At 41.5% G+C, this 19,878-nt stretch overlaps 4 protein-coding genes across 4 annotated transcripts; all 4 read left to right on the top strand.

The window, feature by feature from the left end:
- The first annotated feature begins 907 nt into the window (after positions 1–907).
- LOC139755256 (uncharacterized) lies at positions 908–2,111 on the top strand. The gene is made up of 2 exons (XM_071673376.1): positions 908–981; positions 1,297–2,111. Exons 1-2 carry the CDS (start codon positions 970–972, stop codon positions 1,840–1,842), a joined length of 558 nt encoding a protein of 185 aa, XP_071529477.1. The 5' UTR covers positions 908–969; the 3' UTR covers positions 1,843–2,111.
- A 2,221-nt stretch (positions 2,112–4,332) lies between these two features.
- On the top strand, positions 4,333–5,581 carry LOC139755255 (uncharacterized). Its single transcript, XM_071673375.1, has 2 exons — positions 4,333–4,439; positions 4,762–5,581. Exons 1-2 carry the CDS (start codon positions 4,428–4,430, stop codon positions 5,305–5,307), a joined length of 558 nt encoding a protein of 185 aa, XP_071529476.1. The 5' UTR covers positions 4,333–4,427; the 3' UTR covers positions 5,308–5,581.
- A 2,276-nt stretch (positions 5,582–7,857) lies between these two features.
- On the top strand, positions 7,858–8,947 carry LOC139755254 (uncharacterized). Its single transcript, XM_071673374.1, has 2 exons — positions 7,858–7,915; positions 8,237–8,947. Exons 1-2 carry the CDS (start codon positions 7,904–7,906, stop codon positions 8,780–8,782), a joined length of 558 nt encoding a protein of 185 aa, XP_071529475.1. The 5' UTR covers positions 7,858–7,903; the 3' UTR covers positions 8,783–8,947.
- Positions 8,948–12,879: 3,932 nt separating this feature from the next.
- On the top strand, positions 12,880–15,547 carry LOC139755409 (uncharacterized). The gene is made up of 2 exons (XM_071673693.1): positions 12,880–12,939; positions 14,489–15,547. Exons 1-2 carry the CDS (start codon positions 12,928–12,930, stop codon positions 15,059–15,061), a joined length of 585 nt encoding a protein of 194 aa, XP_071529794.1. The 5' UTR covers positions 12,880–12,927; the 3' UTR covers positions 15,062–15,547.
- The last annotated feature ends 4,331 nt before the right edge of the window (positions 15,548–19,878 follow it).

The following is a 19,878-nucleotide window of genomic DNA, read 5'->3' as shown; positions in this document are numbered from 1 at the left end:
ATCTAAGAGAAATAAAAGGCAAAAATTATAAACAGACGAGAAAGTAGGAAGTCATACTAAGTATTTCTTATTCATAAATGCTGTCTCTGAAGGAGTGAAGGAAATAAAGCAATCAGACACAACAACCCGTTGAGGCACTTCTACGTCATGGTCACTCTTCACATGTGATATTCCTCTGTTACAGAGGAGGATTTTCTTTTCTTCTCTTTCGAGAAAAATAAAACATGATAATTTAGGGAACATGCATTCAGATAAATAAAGCATTAAACATTATATTCTAGTCGGTAGCACTGCCAACTATAGTTATTATGTTATCATATCCGTAAAGAAAATGAATGGGTCTTTAAAAGTCCATCTCATTTGCATGGTATGCATTTTTCCTAAAACAACTCAATCAACAAGAGATACCAGGAAACAATTCTTGTTATGAAGAGCGTCCCATAACCTCTTTGCGTTTAGCATTTGCTCTTACTAAACAATTTACTCCTGCAGAATGGTTTCAAACGCGTCACACTTTATGGAGCACGAATTTCTGAAATATGTTAATGTTAAATGTGTTCTCAGTACCTTACTACGTATGTTTATGATGCCATTACAACACTGTGATAAACAAGAAATATATTTCTTGTAGCATATGTGCTATTCCTTGCAATTCCACGATGAAATTAGCTTATTCAAAATACGATAATGGAAAATTTGATACAATTTTGTGAACTTAACTGCAAAAGTCAACGTAGGCTATTCTTAAACCACGTGTCTTCGGTATGTAGCACGAGACATATGCCGTTATCCTCATAAGACATCCAAAGAAGATGACCCGCCCGCCCAAACTCCATTGTACCTCAAGGTTGTGACGGTGTGGTGAGATAAAGTTACATAACCAACAAGCCAGTGGAGTCATTCCCCGCGCGTATATAAAGAGGACAAGAGCTTGCGACAGTCAGAAGGACCTTAACTCTCGCTGCTAACATGAGGGCTCTGGTGAGTGTACGCTTGGGCAGCTGGTGACAGATATGTGAAACAAAAGTTGTAAAAGTGTAATCAGAGATGGTACGCTGAGCAACGGTTGACGATCACCTGAATGTTTTAAAACAAATAATCTTTCGGTAAAGTTGATAGACTGATACTGAAGTATATTTTCGTTCTATTTCCTATATTGATTATTTGATTATGTACTTCTCATACACATGACTTTAATTCACCGTGTTGATATTCTACTACGGTATATGACTTCAAAACATAATATCATTCCCATATTTCAAGCAGCTCACATGATAACGTTTTCTCTCCCCACAGTTGATTCTGGTCGCGGTTTCTTACTGCTCAGCAAAATTGGTGTTGCCCTACGCAGCACCATGGCCGCTGACCACCGCGAAGCTGATCACAACTCCTGAGATCGAGGGAGAAGTCAAGCCTTTGGCTCTGGCTAGCCCTTACATGCATCCCTTCGCTCACCCCCTTGCTACCCCCTATGCTCACGCACTTGCTACCCCTTATGCTCACCCCTATGGCTACATGATCAAGCCTGACCCTGCTCTCGAGGCCACAGAGTTCCCCTTCATCTGGACCGAAGCCAAGGCAGAGGAAGCCCGTCGTCGTCGCCGCGACGTAGAAGTGCCCCTTCCCTACCTTCACGCCGTCCCTGCCGTCGCCAAGACTACCCTCACGACCAAGCAGTTGGAACCAGTTGAGGCCGCTACTCCCGCCGACACCACCAAGCTGGAGATCACCACCAAGGAACACGAGTTCTCCGTCCCCGCCGTCAAGTACGTGCGTCCAGTCGTCAACCTCAAGCCCGTCACCTATACTGCTATCTCTCCAGCTCTCTTCCCCTGGGGTTAACAACACAGCCTTCCTGGTTACCTTTATCGTGAAGCTCAAGGAATTGACTGACTTCTTCTTTGAGGTCAACTTACAAAAAAAGATAATGAGTATGAACTGGAACTAGAACTTGTGGGCTACTCAATGTCATTGATACATCTCAGAACATCATGAAATCTGATCATATTTTGTTTCCCAGCAGATGTCACTTCATATATGTTACGTTCAACTGTACATATCTTCTTACATATCATCAAAATAAGAATACAAATAAATAAGTTTCAAATAAACATGTATTTCATACAAATCTCCTTCAAACGGCAAAAGAGAGAGCCTATTCTTTTCTTTTCTAGTAGTAAAAATACTCATGATCGAGTGTGGAAACTTAAAGCGACAAACTTATATTGAATATCTCACTATAAGAACCAAAATAACCTTACATTATGTTTACCGTTAAAGATCGGAAATATAATGACCTTCCTTACATGCCGCAGCCAGAAACGTAACTTGGATGCAAGCCTTTAAGGATGATGGGACTCTGTGTACAAACTCACGAGGGCAAGAGCCAACATAATACTGATACAAGAGAGAGAGAGAGAGAGAGAGAGAGAGAGAGAGAGAGAGAGAGAGAGAGAGAGAGAGAGAGAGAGAGAGAGAGAGAGAGAGAGAGAGAGAGAGAGAAGGGAAGAGGAGTATTACGTGACGTACTGAGAGGGATGGTCAAAGAGAGGTTATGCCAGAGATACTGATAAGACATTTGGGATTCTGATTCCATTCCGGTTCATACAGATGTTGATTAGGACCCACCCGACATACGTAAGCAGTACTCCATTATCGGGCAAATAAACTTCTGGAGATATGAAATAGCTGGTTGCAAGAAACTTTAAGATTTGGGGAATCTGGAAATGTGATATTGATTATACATGGTTTTGACGATACAGTGAAGGATGTGGTTAACTATAACAATTATGTTATTATACGGTTCATTTGAGGAGCTTTGAAATGGAACAGGCAGAAACGATCGACTTTCAGGTCTAGCATAAATTTGCGTTAAGCTCTAAAATCTATCTGGGTTATTCTTTCTTCTTCCTGAGATGTTGGAAAATTCTAAATTGAGAGACAAAATGTCCTCAGTACAAACAATACAAACAATAGAACAAAGAATTACAATGAGAAGTGGAATGGAAATGAGCCTCAGTAATGTAAAGTGGAATTAACAGCATAACAGTAAATATAGTTTGATGAAGGAAAGAAAAAAATTATTAATTGACTGGTAATTGTTTGACAGTAGGTCATTGGACAAAACCCTGAGGAATACCATTCTTGATAAGGTAAGAAGATTACGTTACTCCATCAGTGACTCCTGCAATGGAATGGCCAGAGCTGGAAATCATGGAGGAGAGAGACACAAAAATATCAAATTATGATATCATCTATAGATGATCGACTGTATACAGTTACTTTTCTCTAAGTGCCTCAGTTCGTCATAACCAAAAGCTGTCCTGGAGGTTATGATATGGTATCATATGTTAACGGAAAATTCCTCGTTAGTGACTTCACACAATAAAGTTACTTGTTCTTAAATCCAATGATAATATCTTGCAATGAGATCAATATGTACATATTTGATTCCATCCAAGAGAAATAAAAAGCAAAAATTATAATCAGACGAGAAAGTAGGAAGTCATACTAAGTATTTCTTATTCATGAATCCTGTCTTTGAGGGAGTGAAGGATATAAAGCAATCAGACACGACAACCCGTTGAGGCACTTCTACGTCATGGTCACTCTTCACATGTCATATTCCTCTCTTACAAAGAAGGATTTTCTTTTCTTCTTTTTGGAGAAAAACAAAACATGATAATTTAGGGAACATATATTCAGATAAATAAAGCATTAAACAATATATTTTCTGTCGGTATCACTGCCAACTATAGTTATTATGTTATCATATCCGTAAAGAAAATGAATGGGTCTTTAAAAGTCCATCTCATTTGGATGGTATGCATTTTTCCTAAAACAACTCAATCAACAAGAGATACCAGGAAACATTCCTTGTTATGAAGAACGTCCCATAACCTCTTTTCGTTTAGCATTTCCTCTTACTAAATAATTTACTCATGCAGAATGGTTTCAAACGCGTCACACGTTATGGATCACGAATTTCAGAAATATAGCAATGTTAAATGTTTTCTCAATGCCTTACTTACTACGTATGTTTATGATTCCATTAGAACACTGTGATAACCAAGAAATATATTTCTTGTAGCATATGTGCTATTCCTTGCAATTCCACGATGAAATTAGCATATTCAAAATACGATAATGGAAAATTTGATACAATTTTGTGAACTTAACTGCAGAAGTCAACGTAGGCTATTCTTAAACCACGTTTCTTAGGTATGCAGCACGAGACATATGCCGTTATCCTCATAAGACATCCAAAGAAGATGACCCGCCCGCCCAGACTCCATTGTACCTCAAGGTTGTGACGGAGGTGTGAGGTAAAGTTACATAATCAACAAGTCAGTGGAGTCATTCACGCGCGTATATAAAGAGGACAAGAGCTTGCGACAGTCAGAAGGACCTTAACTCTCGCTGCTAACATGAGGGCTCTGGTGAGTGTACGCTTGGGCAGCTGGTGACAGATATGTGGAAACAAAAGTTGTAAAAGTGTATTCAGAGATAGTACGCTGAGCAACGGTTGACGATCACTTGAATGTTTTAAAACGAATAATCTTTTCGTAAAGAAGATGACAGGATGGCACTGGAGTATATTTTCGTTCTATTGGCTAAATAGATTATTTCATTATGTACTTCTTATACAAATGACTTTAATTCACAGTGTTGCAATTCTACTACAGTATATGATTTCAAAACATAATATCATTCCCATATTTCAAGCAGCTCACTTAATAATAATGTTTTCTCTCCCCACAGTTGATTCTGGTCGCGGTTTCTTACTGCTCAGCAAAATTGGTGTTGCCCTACGCAGCACCATGGCCGCTGACCACCGCGAAGCTGATCACAACACCTGAGATCGAGGGAGAAATCAAGCCTTTGGCTCTGGCTAGCCCTTACATGCATCCCTTCGCTCACCCCCTTGCTACCCCCTATGCTCACGCACTTGCTACCCCTTATGCTCACCCCTATGGCTACATGATCAAGCCTGACCCTGCTCTCGAGGCCACAGAGTTCCCCTTCATCTGGACCGAAGCCAAGGCAGAGGAAGCCCGTCGTCGTCGCCGCGACGTAGAAGTGCCCCTTCCCTACCTTCACGCCGTCCCTGCCGTCGCCAAGACTACCCTCACGACCAAGCAGTTGGAACCAGTTGAGGCCGCTACTCCCGCCGACACCACCAAGCTGGAGATCACCACCAAGGAACACGAGTTCTCCGTCCCCGCCGTCAAGTACGTGCGTCCAGTCGTCAACCTCAAGCCCGTCACCTATTCTGCTATCTCCCCAGCTCTCTTCCCCTGGGGTTAACAACACAGCCTTCCTGGTTACCTTTATCGTGAAGCTCAAGGAATTGACTGACTTTTTCCTTGAGGTCTACTTACAAAAGAAAAAAAGATAATGAGTATGAACTGGAACTAGAACTTATGGGACCCACTGTCATTGATACATCCCAGAACATCCTGAAATCTGATTATATTTTGTTTCCCAGCAGATGTCACTTCATATATGTTACGTTCAACTGTACATATCTTCTTACATATCATCAAAATAATAATACAAATAAATAAGTTTCAAATGAAAATGTATTTCTTACAAATCTCCTTCAAACGGCAAAAGAGAGCCTATTCTTTTTCTTTTCTAGTGGTAAAAATACTCATGATCGAGTGTGGAAACTTTAAGCGACAAACTTGTATTGAATATCGCACTATAAGAACCAAAATGACCTTATGTGGTATATACCATTAAAGACCGAAAATATAATGACCTTCCTTACATGTATTGATCAACATGGCGCAGGCAAAGTACACCTGAGCCAAGGGTCGTCTTAGATAAAAGAAATATAGTGAGAGAAAAAGAATGTTAATTATGATAAAGGTTCTGCCAGTGTTTGTAGACTTTACTCAAAGACACAAAGAATATCATAGGAGGAGGGAAAGGCGGTAGGAAGAAGAGAATTCCACAGACTGTGTGTTCAAGGGAAGAGGGAGGCTTCCAAATAGCTAATTCTCGAGTGGCCGGTCTCTGCACGACAACTGTGAGATTCTGCAACCAGAAACGTAACTTGGATGCAAGCCTTTAAGGATGATAAGACCTGTGTACAAACTCACGGGAGCAAGAGCCAACATAATACTGGTACAAGAGAGAGAGAGAGAGAGAGAGAGAGAGAGAGAGAGAGAGAGAGAGAGAGAGAGAGAGAGAGAGAGAGAGAGAGAGAGAGAGAGAAGGGGAGAGGAGTATTACGTGACGTACTGAGAGGGATGGTCAAAGAGAGGTTATGCCAGAGATACTGATAAGACATTTGGGATTCTGATTCCATTCCGGTTCATACAGATGTTGATTAGGACCCACCCGACATACGTAAGCAGTACTCCATTATCGGGCAAATAAACTTCTGGAGATATGAAATAGCTGAGTACAAGAAACTTTAAGCTTTTGGGAATCTGGAAATGTGATATTGATTATACATGGTTTTCACGATGATTAGTGGAATGGAAATGAGCCTAAGCATGTAAAGTGGAATTTACAGCATAACAGTAAATATAGTTTGATGAAGGACAGTAAAAATTATTGATTGATAGGTAATTGATTGACAGTAGGTCGTAGGACAGAGCCCTGAGGAATACCATTCTTGATAAGGTAAGAAGATTACGTTACTCCATCAGTGACTCCTGCAATGAAATGGCCAGAGCTGGAAATCAGGGAGGAGAGAAACACAAAAATATCAAAGGATGATATCATCTAAAAATGATCGACTGTATAGAGTTACTTTTCTCTAAGTGCCTCAGTTCGTGATAACCAAAAGCTGTACTGGAGCTTATGATAAGGTGTCATATGTTAACTGAAAATTCCCCGTTCGTGAATTCACACCAGAGAGTTAGTTGTTCTTAAATCCAATGATAATTTCTTGCGATCAGATCAATATTTGATTCCATCCAAGAGAAATAAAAAGCAAAAATTATAAACAGACGAGAAAGTAGGAACTCATACTGACTGTTTCTCATTCACGAATCCTGTCTTTGAGGGAGTGAAGGATATAAAGCAGTTAGACATGACAACCCGTTGAGGCACTTCTACGTCATGGTCACTCTTCACATGTGATATTCCTCTGTTACAGAGGAGGATTTTCTTTTCTTCTTTTTGGAGAAAAACAAAACATGATAGTTTAGGGAACATGCATTCAGATAAATAAAGCATTAAACATTATATTCCTGTCAGTATCACTGCCAACTATAGTTATTATGTTATGATATCCGTAAAGAAAATGAATGGGTCTTTAAAAGTCCATCTCATTTGGATGGTATGCATTTTTCCTAAAACAACTCAATCAACAAGAGATACCAGGAAACAATCCTTGTTATGAAGAGCGTCCCATAACCTCTTTGCGTTTAGCATTTCCTCTTACTAAACAATTTACTCATGCAGAATGGCTTCAAACGCGTCACACGTTATGGAACACGAATTTCAGAAATATGTTAATATCAAATGTGTTCTCAGTGCCTTACTTACGACGTATGTTTATTATGCCATTACAACACTGTGATAACCAAGAAATATATTTCTTGTAGCATATGTGCTATTCCTTGCAATTCCACGATGAAATTAGCATATTCAAAATACGATAATGGAAAATTTGATACAATTTTGTGAACTTAACTGCAAAAGTCAACGTAGGTTATTCTTAAACCACGTCTCTTCGATATGCAGCACGAGACATACGCTGTTATCCTCATAAGACATCCAAAGAAGATGACCCGCCCGCCCAAACTCCATTGTACCTCAAGGTTGTGACGGAGGTGTGAGGTAAAGTTACATAACCAACAAGCCAGTGGAGTCATTCCCCGCGCGTATATAAAGAGGACAAGAGCTTGCTGCAGTCAGAAGGACCTTAACTCTCGCTGCTAACATGAGGGCTCTGGTGAGTGTACGCTTGGGCAGCTAGTGACAGATATGTGAAACAAAAGTTGTAAAAGTGTAATCAGAGTTGGTACGCTGAGCAACGGTTGACGATCACTTGAATGTTTTAAAACAAATAATCTTTCAGTAAAGAAGTTGACTAACTGATGCTGAAGTATCTTTTCGTTCTATTTGCTAAATTGGTTATTTAATTATGTACTTCCCATACACATGACTTTCATTCACTGTGGTGCTATTTTACCGCGGTATATGATTTGAAGACATATCATCATTCATATATTTCAAGCAGCTCACATGATAATAACGTTTTCTCTCCCAACAGTTGATTCTGGTCGCGGTTTCTTACTGCTCAGCAAAATTGGTGTTGCCCTACGCAGCACCATGGCCGCTGACCACCGCGAAGCTGATCACAACACCTGAGATCGAGGGAGAAGTCAAGCCTTTGGCTCTGGCTAGCCCTTACATGCATCCCTTCGCTCACCCCCTTGCTACCCCCTATGCTCACGCACTTGCTACCCCTTATGCTCACCCCTATGGCTACATGATCAAGCCTGACCCTGCTCTCGAGGCCACAGAGTTCCCCTTCATCTGGACCGAAGCCAAGGCAGAGGAAGCCCGTCGTCGTCGCCGCGACGTAGAAGTGCCCCTTCCCTACCTTCACGCCGTCCCTGCCGTCGCCAAGACTACCCTCACGACCAAGCAGTTGGAACCAGTTGAGGCCGCTACTCCCGCCGACACCACCAAGCTGGAGATCACCACCAAGGAACACGAGTTCTCCGTCCCCGCCGTCAAGTACGTGCGTCCAGTCGTCAACCTCAAGCCCGTCACCTATTCTGCTATCTCCCCAGCTCTCTTCCCCTGGGGTTAACAACACAGCCTTCCTGGTTACCTTTATCGTGAAGCTCAAGGAATTGACTGACTTCTTCTTTGAGGTCCACTTACAAAAAAAAAAAAAGTAATGAGTATGGTTCTTCTAATTTTTTAGACTGTCATCGCACGGCTTGGAGACAAGTAAAATGGAAATGAGAGAATCCAGAAGAACAATGCTTTTTTCGAACGTCAACATTGTGATATATGCTAATAAACTCTTTTAGCAAAAGACAATTTACTTCTTCTCCCAATCTATGCTTATTTCTTTTCCAATAGTGCTGAGTGTAACTCTACTAATCACAGAAAGTCAAAAAGAAAAGGCTACACAATCATACTTTGTTTAAGAATCTTATTTTGCAAAAAGGGAAAATGTCATGTGCCACTTACGAACAAAAGTTTGAATTCTTATGAGTATTTGCAAAGTACCACAGTTAAATCAGTATATATATATGTATATATATATATATATATATATATATATATATATATATATATATATATATATATATATATATATATATATATATATATATATATGTATATATATATATATATATATATATATATATATATATATATATATATATATATATATATATATATATATATATATATATATATATATATATATATATATATATATATATATATATATATATATATATATATATATATATATATATATACATATATATATATATATATATATATATATATATATATATATATATATATATATATATATATACATATATATATATATATATATATATATTTCTTTTCTTTTCTTTCATACTATTCGCCATTTCCCGCATTAGAGAGGTAGCGTTAAGAACAGAGGACTGGGCCTTTGAGGGAATATCCTCATCTGGCCCCCTTCTCTGTTCCTTCTTTGGGGAAAAAAAAAAAACAAGAGGGGAGGATTTCCAGCCCCCCGCTCCCTTCCCTTTTAGTCGCCTTCTACGACACGCAGGGAATACGTGGGAAGTATTCTTTCTCCCCTATCCCCAGGGATAATATATATATATATATATATATATATATATATATATATATATATATATATATATATATAGATATATATATATATATATATATTATATTATATATATATAACAGGATGACAACAACTTGCTTCTCTGTCATTCATGACATTCAAAAAGTATAATGTCCTATCTCAGATTATTTCGTGTCATGGTAAGGGAATTATAACTTTTTGTACATTACATAACACAACTTGCACAATATAAAGACAGTCGAATTTCAAAAGGCAAGAATATGTTTCACGATATTATGTGGCAAAGTAATATGATAACAGAATCAATCCACAATACTTAACCTTTTGCTAGACTGTATTTTCGTAAAGGTATACACCATAGGATACAATACAAAGGTTTTTAAAACAGAGTGAAGGAAACATGGACGATATTCTATATACCCAAGGAAGGGGTAGAGGTTCCTGCTTTTTATTCCTCCAAAAGCAATCTAGAAACAATCCCTTCCCATATCCCACATCTGCCTCCTCTCTCTCTCAACCCAAATAAAAGAAAGTGCGGTTGGGAGGAGCACGTCAAGCAGGTCTTGGTGGTGAGAGAGGACGTTAAGCAAGGCGTGGTGGTGAAGGGATATGGATAGGAGGGCGTGGTGGTGGGTTAGAGGACATGAAGGAGGTCATCAATGTGGTGAAGGATTATTGAGAGGGTTTGGTGTTGGGAGACGACCGTGTGGAGGGAGTAATGGGGAAGAGGATATTCGAGAGGGCCTGGTGGTGGGAGAAGATGGTGGGGAAGGTTTGGTGGTGGGAAACGACCTTGAGGAGGGCGCTGTAGAGGAATTGGACGGTGAGGAGGGCGTGGTGGTGGCTGAGGACGATGAGGAGGGCGTGGTGGAGAAGGAGGACGGTGAGGAGGGCGTGGTGGTGACTGAGGATGGTAAGGAGGGCGTGGTGGTGGCTGAGAACGGTGAGGAGGGCGTGGTGGTGGCTGAGGACGGTGAGGAGAAAGTAGTAGCAGGGCATAATGTTTGGAAGGCTGGGTTGGGTTGGGTTACATGGAGGAAAGTTGGGGAGGGGGTGTGTGGAGAGCGCTGTGGCAACAGGGTGGCAGGAGAAGGTGAGGAGGACGATATGGTAGGAGAGAATACGTGGGGAAGTGGGTGTGGTAGTCGGGCAAGGTGGCAGGGGGGAGAGAGAGATCCGTGAACGTCATGGCGGCAGAGGAGACCCTCCTTGCATCTTCCAATAGATACAGAGACTTGTGACCTTGATGGTGGCTAAAGACCGTTGCGCAGGTAAGAGTAAGGCGGTAACCATGCAGTAAGCGTAAACAAGTAGATGGTGGTGACCTAAAAGAGGGGATTCGTGTTGTTGGTGATCTAAAAGGGATGGTTTAGGTTGTTGGTGACCTAAAAGGGGTGGTTTAGGTTGTTGGTGACTTAAAAGTGGATTGGAGGGGTAGGGTCGACAAGAGTCTGATCTCTTCTCCTTCTGCAGAGCTTTTGGTTAGTCTCTGAGAAACTTCAACAAGGGAGGCACATTACAGTTATATCAAGCAACGTCGCAAGGCAATGTCGCAACGCGTCATCAGGAAAAAGACTAACAAGAAGAGATAACCCGTGTAAACATGGTTTATAAAATCAAGATGAATATTTGTCAAATAAAAACGTTTATCAATTATAACCATCAAGTGTGGATGACTGTGGTAAGGGCGTCAGGTTTTATTTATACTGTATGACTGGTCGACCACTGCTTCTGATTACAGAGCAGGGCAGGTTCAGGATGTTACTACTAATGCAGAGATACGGGATCTGAAGCAAAGGCCTTCGACGATCATTTTTCTTCTACTGCTTACAAGTGGAAGGGGGACTTTTCTCTCCGTGTTTTCATCTTCCTTTTTCTTAGCATTAAGGCCAGACCACTTCTCTCTCTCTCTCTCTCTCTCTCTCTCTCTCTCTCTCTCTCTCTCTCTCTCTCTCTCTCTCTCTCTCTCTCTCTCTCTCTGTTGAAATTCTTAAAACCCCTTCGAGGTGCAAGGTGACCACAGTTAATAGATCCCTCGTGGTGCAAACACAGATCCGCTTGCTACATTTTTATTTTTATTTTGCATCTTATATAAACCTATACATGTCGCCCTCACTACGAGGAACGTTGCTTCCACATCACTACAGAGATCTAGATTCTTATATTCTGATGGTTTTAGACACATTTTACATTTCTTGGTTTTAGAAAAACAAAACACTGAACATTCACAGATACCTTCGGGATCCAAATTTGCATACATGACACTTTCGTAATGTACTATCGTATTCACTCACTTGAAAATTGCTTTCTTTAAGGGTCTATACACATCCATGGTAATTATTTTTCCTAATTCACCGTAAAAAGATGTTAAAACAACGACCACTGATGGTCATTTGCATGAAATCGCTGTTTTGTTGTCATGTCGGTGCTCATTGCTATAGACTGGGTGGGTGTGGTCAGGGGAAGACACCACGAGCGTCACCTTGCTGCGTGTTTACTCAGGAAGCAGCAGAAGCCTGGAGGTGCAGACCTTGTCTTACATAACACTGTGCTCCATACAACAGTAATGAACTACTATACACTCAAGTGAGTAATAGGATCTTTAGTTATAATGACTAGTAAATGGATCGTCCCAAGGCATAAGTTGAAGTGACTGGGATACCGTATTCTGAAAGAAAAATGTAAATTCGTAGGGGGAATGGTGATCTGTTTTTCCAACAGCCACCCCTAATAATAATGTGAGATATTCGTGATATCTTGTCACTGTAACTATGAAGTCTGCTCTGTAAAGTACTAAGATAGTACGGATGAAATTGAGAAGACTTCTTTATGAAGCCATAAGATGGTACGAATGATATAATTCTACGAGACATTAACTGTGTGTACCTCTGATGCGAAGATAGCATAAATTCTAGCGCACGGACGAGTCGAAGTGAAATACCAGAGCTGGTGCTGAGCATTACGACATGCGTGTTATTGCACGACAAGGTCCCTGGGAAGGATCTGGGAACGCCGTCTGGTCTGACCACAAGGTCATGACGTAGGCGGGGCCACAGTTCTTGCAGTGTATATAAAGGCGGGAAGGCTCTTAGGTCAGCAGAAGGAGCTGCACTCTCATTACAACCATGAGGGCTCTGGTGAGGTTCAGATTGTATAGGATTGTGACAAAATGGTGAAGTTTGATTCATGTATGAATAGTGAATCGTTCGTCTAGATACTGTGAGATTAGCTAATCAAATCACCAAAAAGTGTTATGATTATATATATATATATATATATATATATATATATATATATATATATATATATATATATATATATATATATATGTATAAAGGTGAAATATGAAGGTGAAATAGCACCTTAGTAGTTCATACAATTTCATATAACGTAATTTTTCTATACATGTGGCACGACATGTTTCGTGGAGACAATACATCTCATCAGGTGCCAGTATTTACAAAAAAAAATTTAAATCACATCACACCGGAGTGCCGCCGTACAGCTTCTGCCAGTATAGACAACGGCGGTACTCCGTTGTGATGTTGGGATTTGAATAACCTTGTTAAGTACTGGCACATGATAACGTGAAGTGTCTCCACGAAACATGCCGTGACACATGTATAGAAAAATTACGTTAAACAAAATTACATGAACTACTGAAGTGCGATTTCACCTTCATAACTATCATCAAGGACTTGTGTGATCATATATAGGAATAGTGGTTCCAACAATGTTGTATGGTTGCGAGGCGTGGGCTATGGATAGAGTTGTGCGCAGGAGGATGGATGTGCTGGAAATGAGATGTTTGAGGACAATGTGTGGTGTGAGGTGGTTTGATCGAGTAAGTAACGTAAGGGTAAGAGAGATGTGTGGAAATAAAAAGAGCGTGGTTGAGAGAGCAGAAGAGGGTGTTTTGAAATGGTTTGGGCACATGGAGAGAATGAGTGAGGAAAGATTGACCAAGAGGATATATGTGTCGGAGGTGGAGGGAACGAGGAGAAGTGGGAGACCAAATTGGAGGTGGAAAGATGGAGTGAAAAAGATTTTGTGTGATCGGGGCCTGAACATGCAGGAGGGTGAAAGGAGGGCAAGGAATAGAGTGAATTGGATCGATGTGGTATACCGGGGTTGACGTGCTGTCAGTGGATTGAATCAGGGCATGTGCAGCGTCTGGGGTAAACCATGGAAAGATGTGTAGGTATGTATATTTGCGTGTGTGGACATATGTATATACATGTGTATGGGGGTGGGTTGGGCCATTTCTTTCGTCTGTTTCCTTGCGCTACCTCGCAAACGCGGGAGACAGCGACAAAGCTGTGTATGTTTGAAGAGGAGCACCAGTGTAATGAAAACCACTTCATAACACTGGTGTTTCTCTTCATTATGTGACTGAGCTTTCCCATACGCTATGCATGACAACTAAAGAAAAGATACAAGCAAATAAGACTATATCTTCGTCTGTTCCCGGTGCTACCTCGCTAACACGGGAGACAGCGGAGATGTATGAAGAAAAAAAGAGGTCGCCTTTCATAAAGACGATTGTGTCCATTATCTTATCATCCACTGGAGCAGGTGCTGTCGTAAAGACACGGTAGCCGTGCTCCATAAGCAAGGTGGAGTTGGATTGTTCATGTATTAAGTGTTTTAGCTGAGTTCATGCGTTAATGTCCTCTCTTCCCGCAGGTGTTTCTGGTCGCAGTGTCATGTTGCTCAGCGCAGCTGGTGTTGCCAGGCTTGGCTTCCTGGGCGCTGCCATATGCGAAGCTGATCACAACCCCTAAGGTTGAGGGAGACGTCAAGCCAGTGGCGTTGGCCAGCCCATACTTTCATCCTTTGGTCACTCCTTATGCTCACCCTTATGGCTACGTCGTCAAGGCTGACCCAACCCTAAAGGCCACCGAATTCCCATACATCTACACGGAGGTAAAGGCAGAGGAGGCTCGTCGTCGTCGCCGCCGGGATGTGAAGCTCCCTCTCCCGTACATCCATGCCTTGCCCACCGTGAAGAAAGCCACCGTGGAAACCAAGCAGTACGAGCCGGTTGAGGCCGCAACCCCAGCTGACACCACCAAGATCGAACTCACCACCAAGGAGCACGAAGTCACCATCCCCGCCGTCAAGTATGTGCAGCCGGTCGTCAACCTCAAGCCCATCAAGTACACTGCTGTGTCCCCAGCCGTCCTCCCTTACTCCTACCCCTTCGCAGCTCTTCCGTACTCCCTCTCGCCCATCCCTGTCATCAAGGTCGACGAATAACTAGCACTAGTGCCGCTAGTGCAACTAATCCACGGGAAAACAGAATTGGTGCCTTAGTTGGAAATGATCTTACAAGAGAACTCCACGGATCACAAGCTTCTGTACTGTAACTCATTGTTTCCTTCACCAGTATCGTATGTCAGTACCGATTCTGATGTCAAAATACCAAAAAAGAAAATATGGAAGCCAAGTGGATCAACGCTTGCATATCCCACTTCACTTGATCAGTCAGTGTAATATCATTTGTATGTTAGAGAGAAGGTTTCCGAGAAAAATTGATATATATATATATATATATATATATATATATATATATATATATATATATATATATATATATATATATATATATATATATATATATATATATATATATATATCAGGATATTACTTGTTCTATTTCATCTTATACTGGAATCTGATTTTCCTAAGTGAAAGTATTCAAATCATAAAATGAGAGATCTAAATATACAATATTGACTGGAATATGGTCGTTCTTTGAAGCCTTTGGATATTTCTTCACATCTCCTAAAAAAAAAGAGATATCTTAATCTAACTAGAAGCCTATTTATGATTACAGTATTATGCCTTATAATTAGTATTGCAACCCTTAACCACAGTGTCGCAAAACATAAACACAGTGTTCCAAGGCATATACCTACAGTTACTCCAGTTCCCTTATATGAATAACAGATATATACGAATCACTCCTGCATGTCATAGCGACCAACGTGGAAAATAAAATAATAGCTGAAAATTCATGTTCATTATTCTCCTGGTGTTATTGGTGGTGCTTGGCAGAGCGCCCGTGACCCAGCTAGGGAATGGCTTCGTGGTGAAGCGGATGGGGCGCCCTCTCACCGACCGGCAGCGCCAGGATCCTACTCACCCGTCGCCTACCGTCCTGCCCGACGCGGCCTCCTGACGAGTGTCAGCGTAGGGGTCTTCACCGGGTGCTCAGGGGGTCTTCTTCTTCCCTCGTAGCTCCTCCTGCAAGAGAGAGAGAGAGAAAAAAAAAGTCCAGCCAACACTACATATGCTGGATCTAAAAGCGCATCCAACACTCCATAAGCTGGGTCCAAAAGGCCCATCCAACACTACATATGCTGGGTCTAAAAACGCATCCAACACTCCATACGCTGGGTCCAGAAAGCCCAGCCATCACTCCATAAGCTGGGTCCAAAAGGCCCGGCCATCACTCCATATGCTGGGTCCAAAAGGCTCAGCCATCACTCCATACGCTGGGTCCAGAAAGCCCAGCCATCACTTCATACGGTGGGTCCAAAAGGCGCAGCCATCACTCCATACGCTGAGTCCAGAAAGCCCAGCCATCACTCCATACGCTGGGTCCAGAAAGCCCAGCCATCACTCCATACGCTGGGTCCAAAAGGCTCAGCCATCACTCCATACGCTGGGTCTAAATATACGGCTCAAGGTGAAGTGTCTGAGAAGTGGCAGATTGCCCATGTAGCGAGGAGTGCTTCATTTGCAGAGGTGTAAGTTTGTTTAGCATATCTCGTCATCTTACTTGAGCGTGGTGGCATAAGTAGATCATCAGACTGAGAAGAAACAGTGTGGCGTAAATTGTTGCACAATTGTCCACGGCCGAAACATATTTTCTGGGTTGGGAGTTGCCCTGAAACATAACCCCCAACTATATCCTTTTTAATATCACATCTTCATCTACTGTCAGACTGGGAGCTTCAGCTGTCCCCAGTGATTGCGTTAAACTATACAACATCAGAGCTAAAGACACACCATTGTTGCTAGTCACCATCTTGAATGATTTATGATTGCAACGCCAGCAATTATACGAGTGGAATAGTTATGATGATTGACTCCACTGAGTCGATTCTAACATGCGTTACGAATGAGGATGTTGGTGGGATGATGGGAGTAACATTGGTCTATGGTTGAGTCCAATGAGGTCGATTATACCGTGAGGCTCTTGGTGCGCTCCTTGGGTCACAACACTGTCCACCAACTTCACCTACCCATGTTTGCCCCCGATGGATTTTGTAGTTCGTGTTCTTGTTCGCGTTGCCAGCTTGAAACCGTAGCTTTCAAAGGCGGAGATGAAGAGACCTAAGACGATCATGGTGGGATAGGCACTCACTCCTCCATACCTCACGGTACATTGAGAACTTTACATCCCGTGTAGACCTCCAAACGATCATATTTGATAAATATAGGTTCCTTTTCTCCTTCGTTTCCGCCATAAACTATATATCTCTGTTTACATTAACATTATTTGTTACCCATGTTGGTAACAGTGATATGTCTTGTGGGAACCACTATGAACAAGTTACTCCTTTAATAGATCTGTTTTCTTCAAAATGTTATGTTGGCTTCTGTTTTCTTTATTCCTATCAATTTGTTGGGACACTAAACTTTTTGCAGATTATTAACTGATAGATTGATTGATTCAGTATGTTTGAGAAAGTATACATTTAGATTTCACCGAGCATAGCGCGTAAATTATGAGTATATATATTCATCTCCAAAGTGGTCATCAAAACATATCCAAGGTAAGAATAATGATAAGGGAGAACAAAGTACACCTGAACAAGATTCAAATCAAAATGACTTGATAATGACTGAAAACTAATACGAAACAGCTAAGCACAGCTGCTGATCCAATGCAGAAGACTTAGAAATTATGTATTATGAACCTAAACCAGAGCCTCCTTATCCTCTAGCCACAACCAGGCATCATAAACATTGCCATAGCTTCCCCCGCCCGCTTCAGTTATTGTACGTTAATTCTGTATCAGTCAAAATCAATTTAGTTGAGGAACATAATATGCAAACCCAGTTAAAGATGATTCATTCTATGTACATAGGTATCAATGATATGATATACAGCTATATAACATCCCATACATAAAGGCTGTGAACCAGTTAATGTATGTTCTGTTGCACAGTTAGTGGGAATTTCATTTACATATAGTTACTGGACACCCTGAGAGCAGTTAAGCTGAACCATACCTGTTCATCCTTGAAGGCATCTGACCACGCCCTCCTCGCTCTCAGTCTGGGGACAACCAGAGCAGGGGAGGGGTGTGAGGAGGCGAGGATAAGTCCCTCAGGACGTTATGCTTGATCTATGTAACTTTCTAACTGGAAAACGAGTTTTATGAACCATATACTACATGCCCTTCTTATCATTTCAAATTTTGAGACAGACAGACAGACAGACAGACAGACAGATAGACAGACAGATGGTGGACGAGGATATTGTAAACAACTTGCATACAAAACATAATTGGTTGATTTTTCTGTTTGTTTATGACCGATAGAGGAATAATATGACAGTTTTAGGTTTTGAAATACCTAAAGGAACGACTTGCAACCAACGCCACAGCAAACCGTTTGATTCATGCACATCCACACCAAACCTCGGTACATCTGCAATACACTTGCTGAGCCCTTCCGATCTACACCACAACCGATGGAATCTTTACATCCAGAAATTAAGGTAAATTATGGAGTGCATCGGGATGTGTCTATGTGCCTTTCTGTCTGCTTCTAGGAAATTGATTTCGGGAAATCTATCAATTAACTTGACGAAGGCATTGTTATGAGAAAACGTAACTGTGCATGCATCTCCGACGCCAGTGGCCCATACTGGTCAGGTTGAAGGCTACCTCATCTTCATTTCCCCCTCATCTTCACAGCACCCGCAACACCTCAAACGCATCTTCACTATGTTTCTGATTCTGATTGTTGAAAATAAGAAAGTGATGAAAATCATAACAAAAAAAAGAATCCTTTCCGAGAGGAGATATAACCTGTACTCGTTTGTTTAAGTATGGCTATGACAATCCAGACTTCAGATCTCAAACGTTTATTCTCGAGAGATCAGCGATCTTGCCACTCACGATACGGTGAGTTCCATATTTGCTCTTGTCTACACTGAGCTACAGGAACTCTTGACTATGCTAGTTAGAGCCAACGAGGTGGTGCTCTTCAAAGACCTGGAGAGCCAGCGAGGTGGTCTTCAAAAACCTGAATGTGTCACTGGCTGTTTAAAGATTCATGAATCTATAGAGTACCCGATTGCCTCTTCTCAAGATGAACCGCTTTCTGAGGTGGTCTCGATGCGGGATGAGCGAGGTAACAGTATAGACGAGCGGGACCCCAAGGTCGGCACTATACGCAGGTTGCATTTAAATAGGATGCATCAAGAGGGTGTGTAGTCAATATCCACTACTGCTTATGCTGTTGATCTAAATCCTTACCAAGTAATTCACTCCGGTAGGCCTGTCCTTAACGCAAGGTCTCAGACGGCAACGCTAGCGAGAGAGGTAACAGAAAGAGCATCAGCCAGATGAAGTAAAAAGAAAAAAAAAAAAAGCAGATGATCCGGATTCACAAACGGACCAGTTGCTGGATGGTGTTGCTGGGTGTTGGAGGGGGGGCAGGGGCAGGTAGGGAAGCTAGGGCAAGGGTAACAGAGGAAGCAGGGGCAAAGACAACAAGGGCAAGGGTAGATGGGGGATACCAGGAGGGAAAGATGGTAAGATATATCAAGACAGCTTATTGGACTTAGAAAACTTTACTTCCGTAGAAAACTTTACTTCCATAGGCTCGTTATATAACCTACATTTCCATTCGAAATCATTGCAGATTTGTATTTCTTTGTCCAAAATACTTCAAGTGAATACTGATGGTTCATTTTTCCCTCGATTTTTCATACCCACGACAGCTCACGCTCTCTTACTGACACAGTCATTCTTTTTACTTTACGTGTACCGGCAAATCCACTCTGGACTGATGCACCAGTCACTAAACCTGTACATCTTCCTGTAATATCT

Source organism: Panulirus ornatus, chromosome 19, assembly GCF_036320965.1.
Source record: "Panulirus ornatus isolate Po-2019 chromosome 19, ASM3632096v1, whole genome shotgun sequence".
NCBI classification, from domain to species: domain Eukaryota; kingdom Metazoa; phylum Arthropoda; class Malacostraca; order Decapoda; family Palinuridae; genus Panulirus; species Panulirus ornatus.
This window is presented reverse-complemented; position numbering and strand designations above follow the sequence as displayed.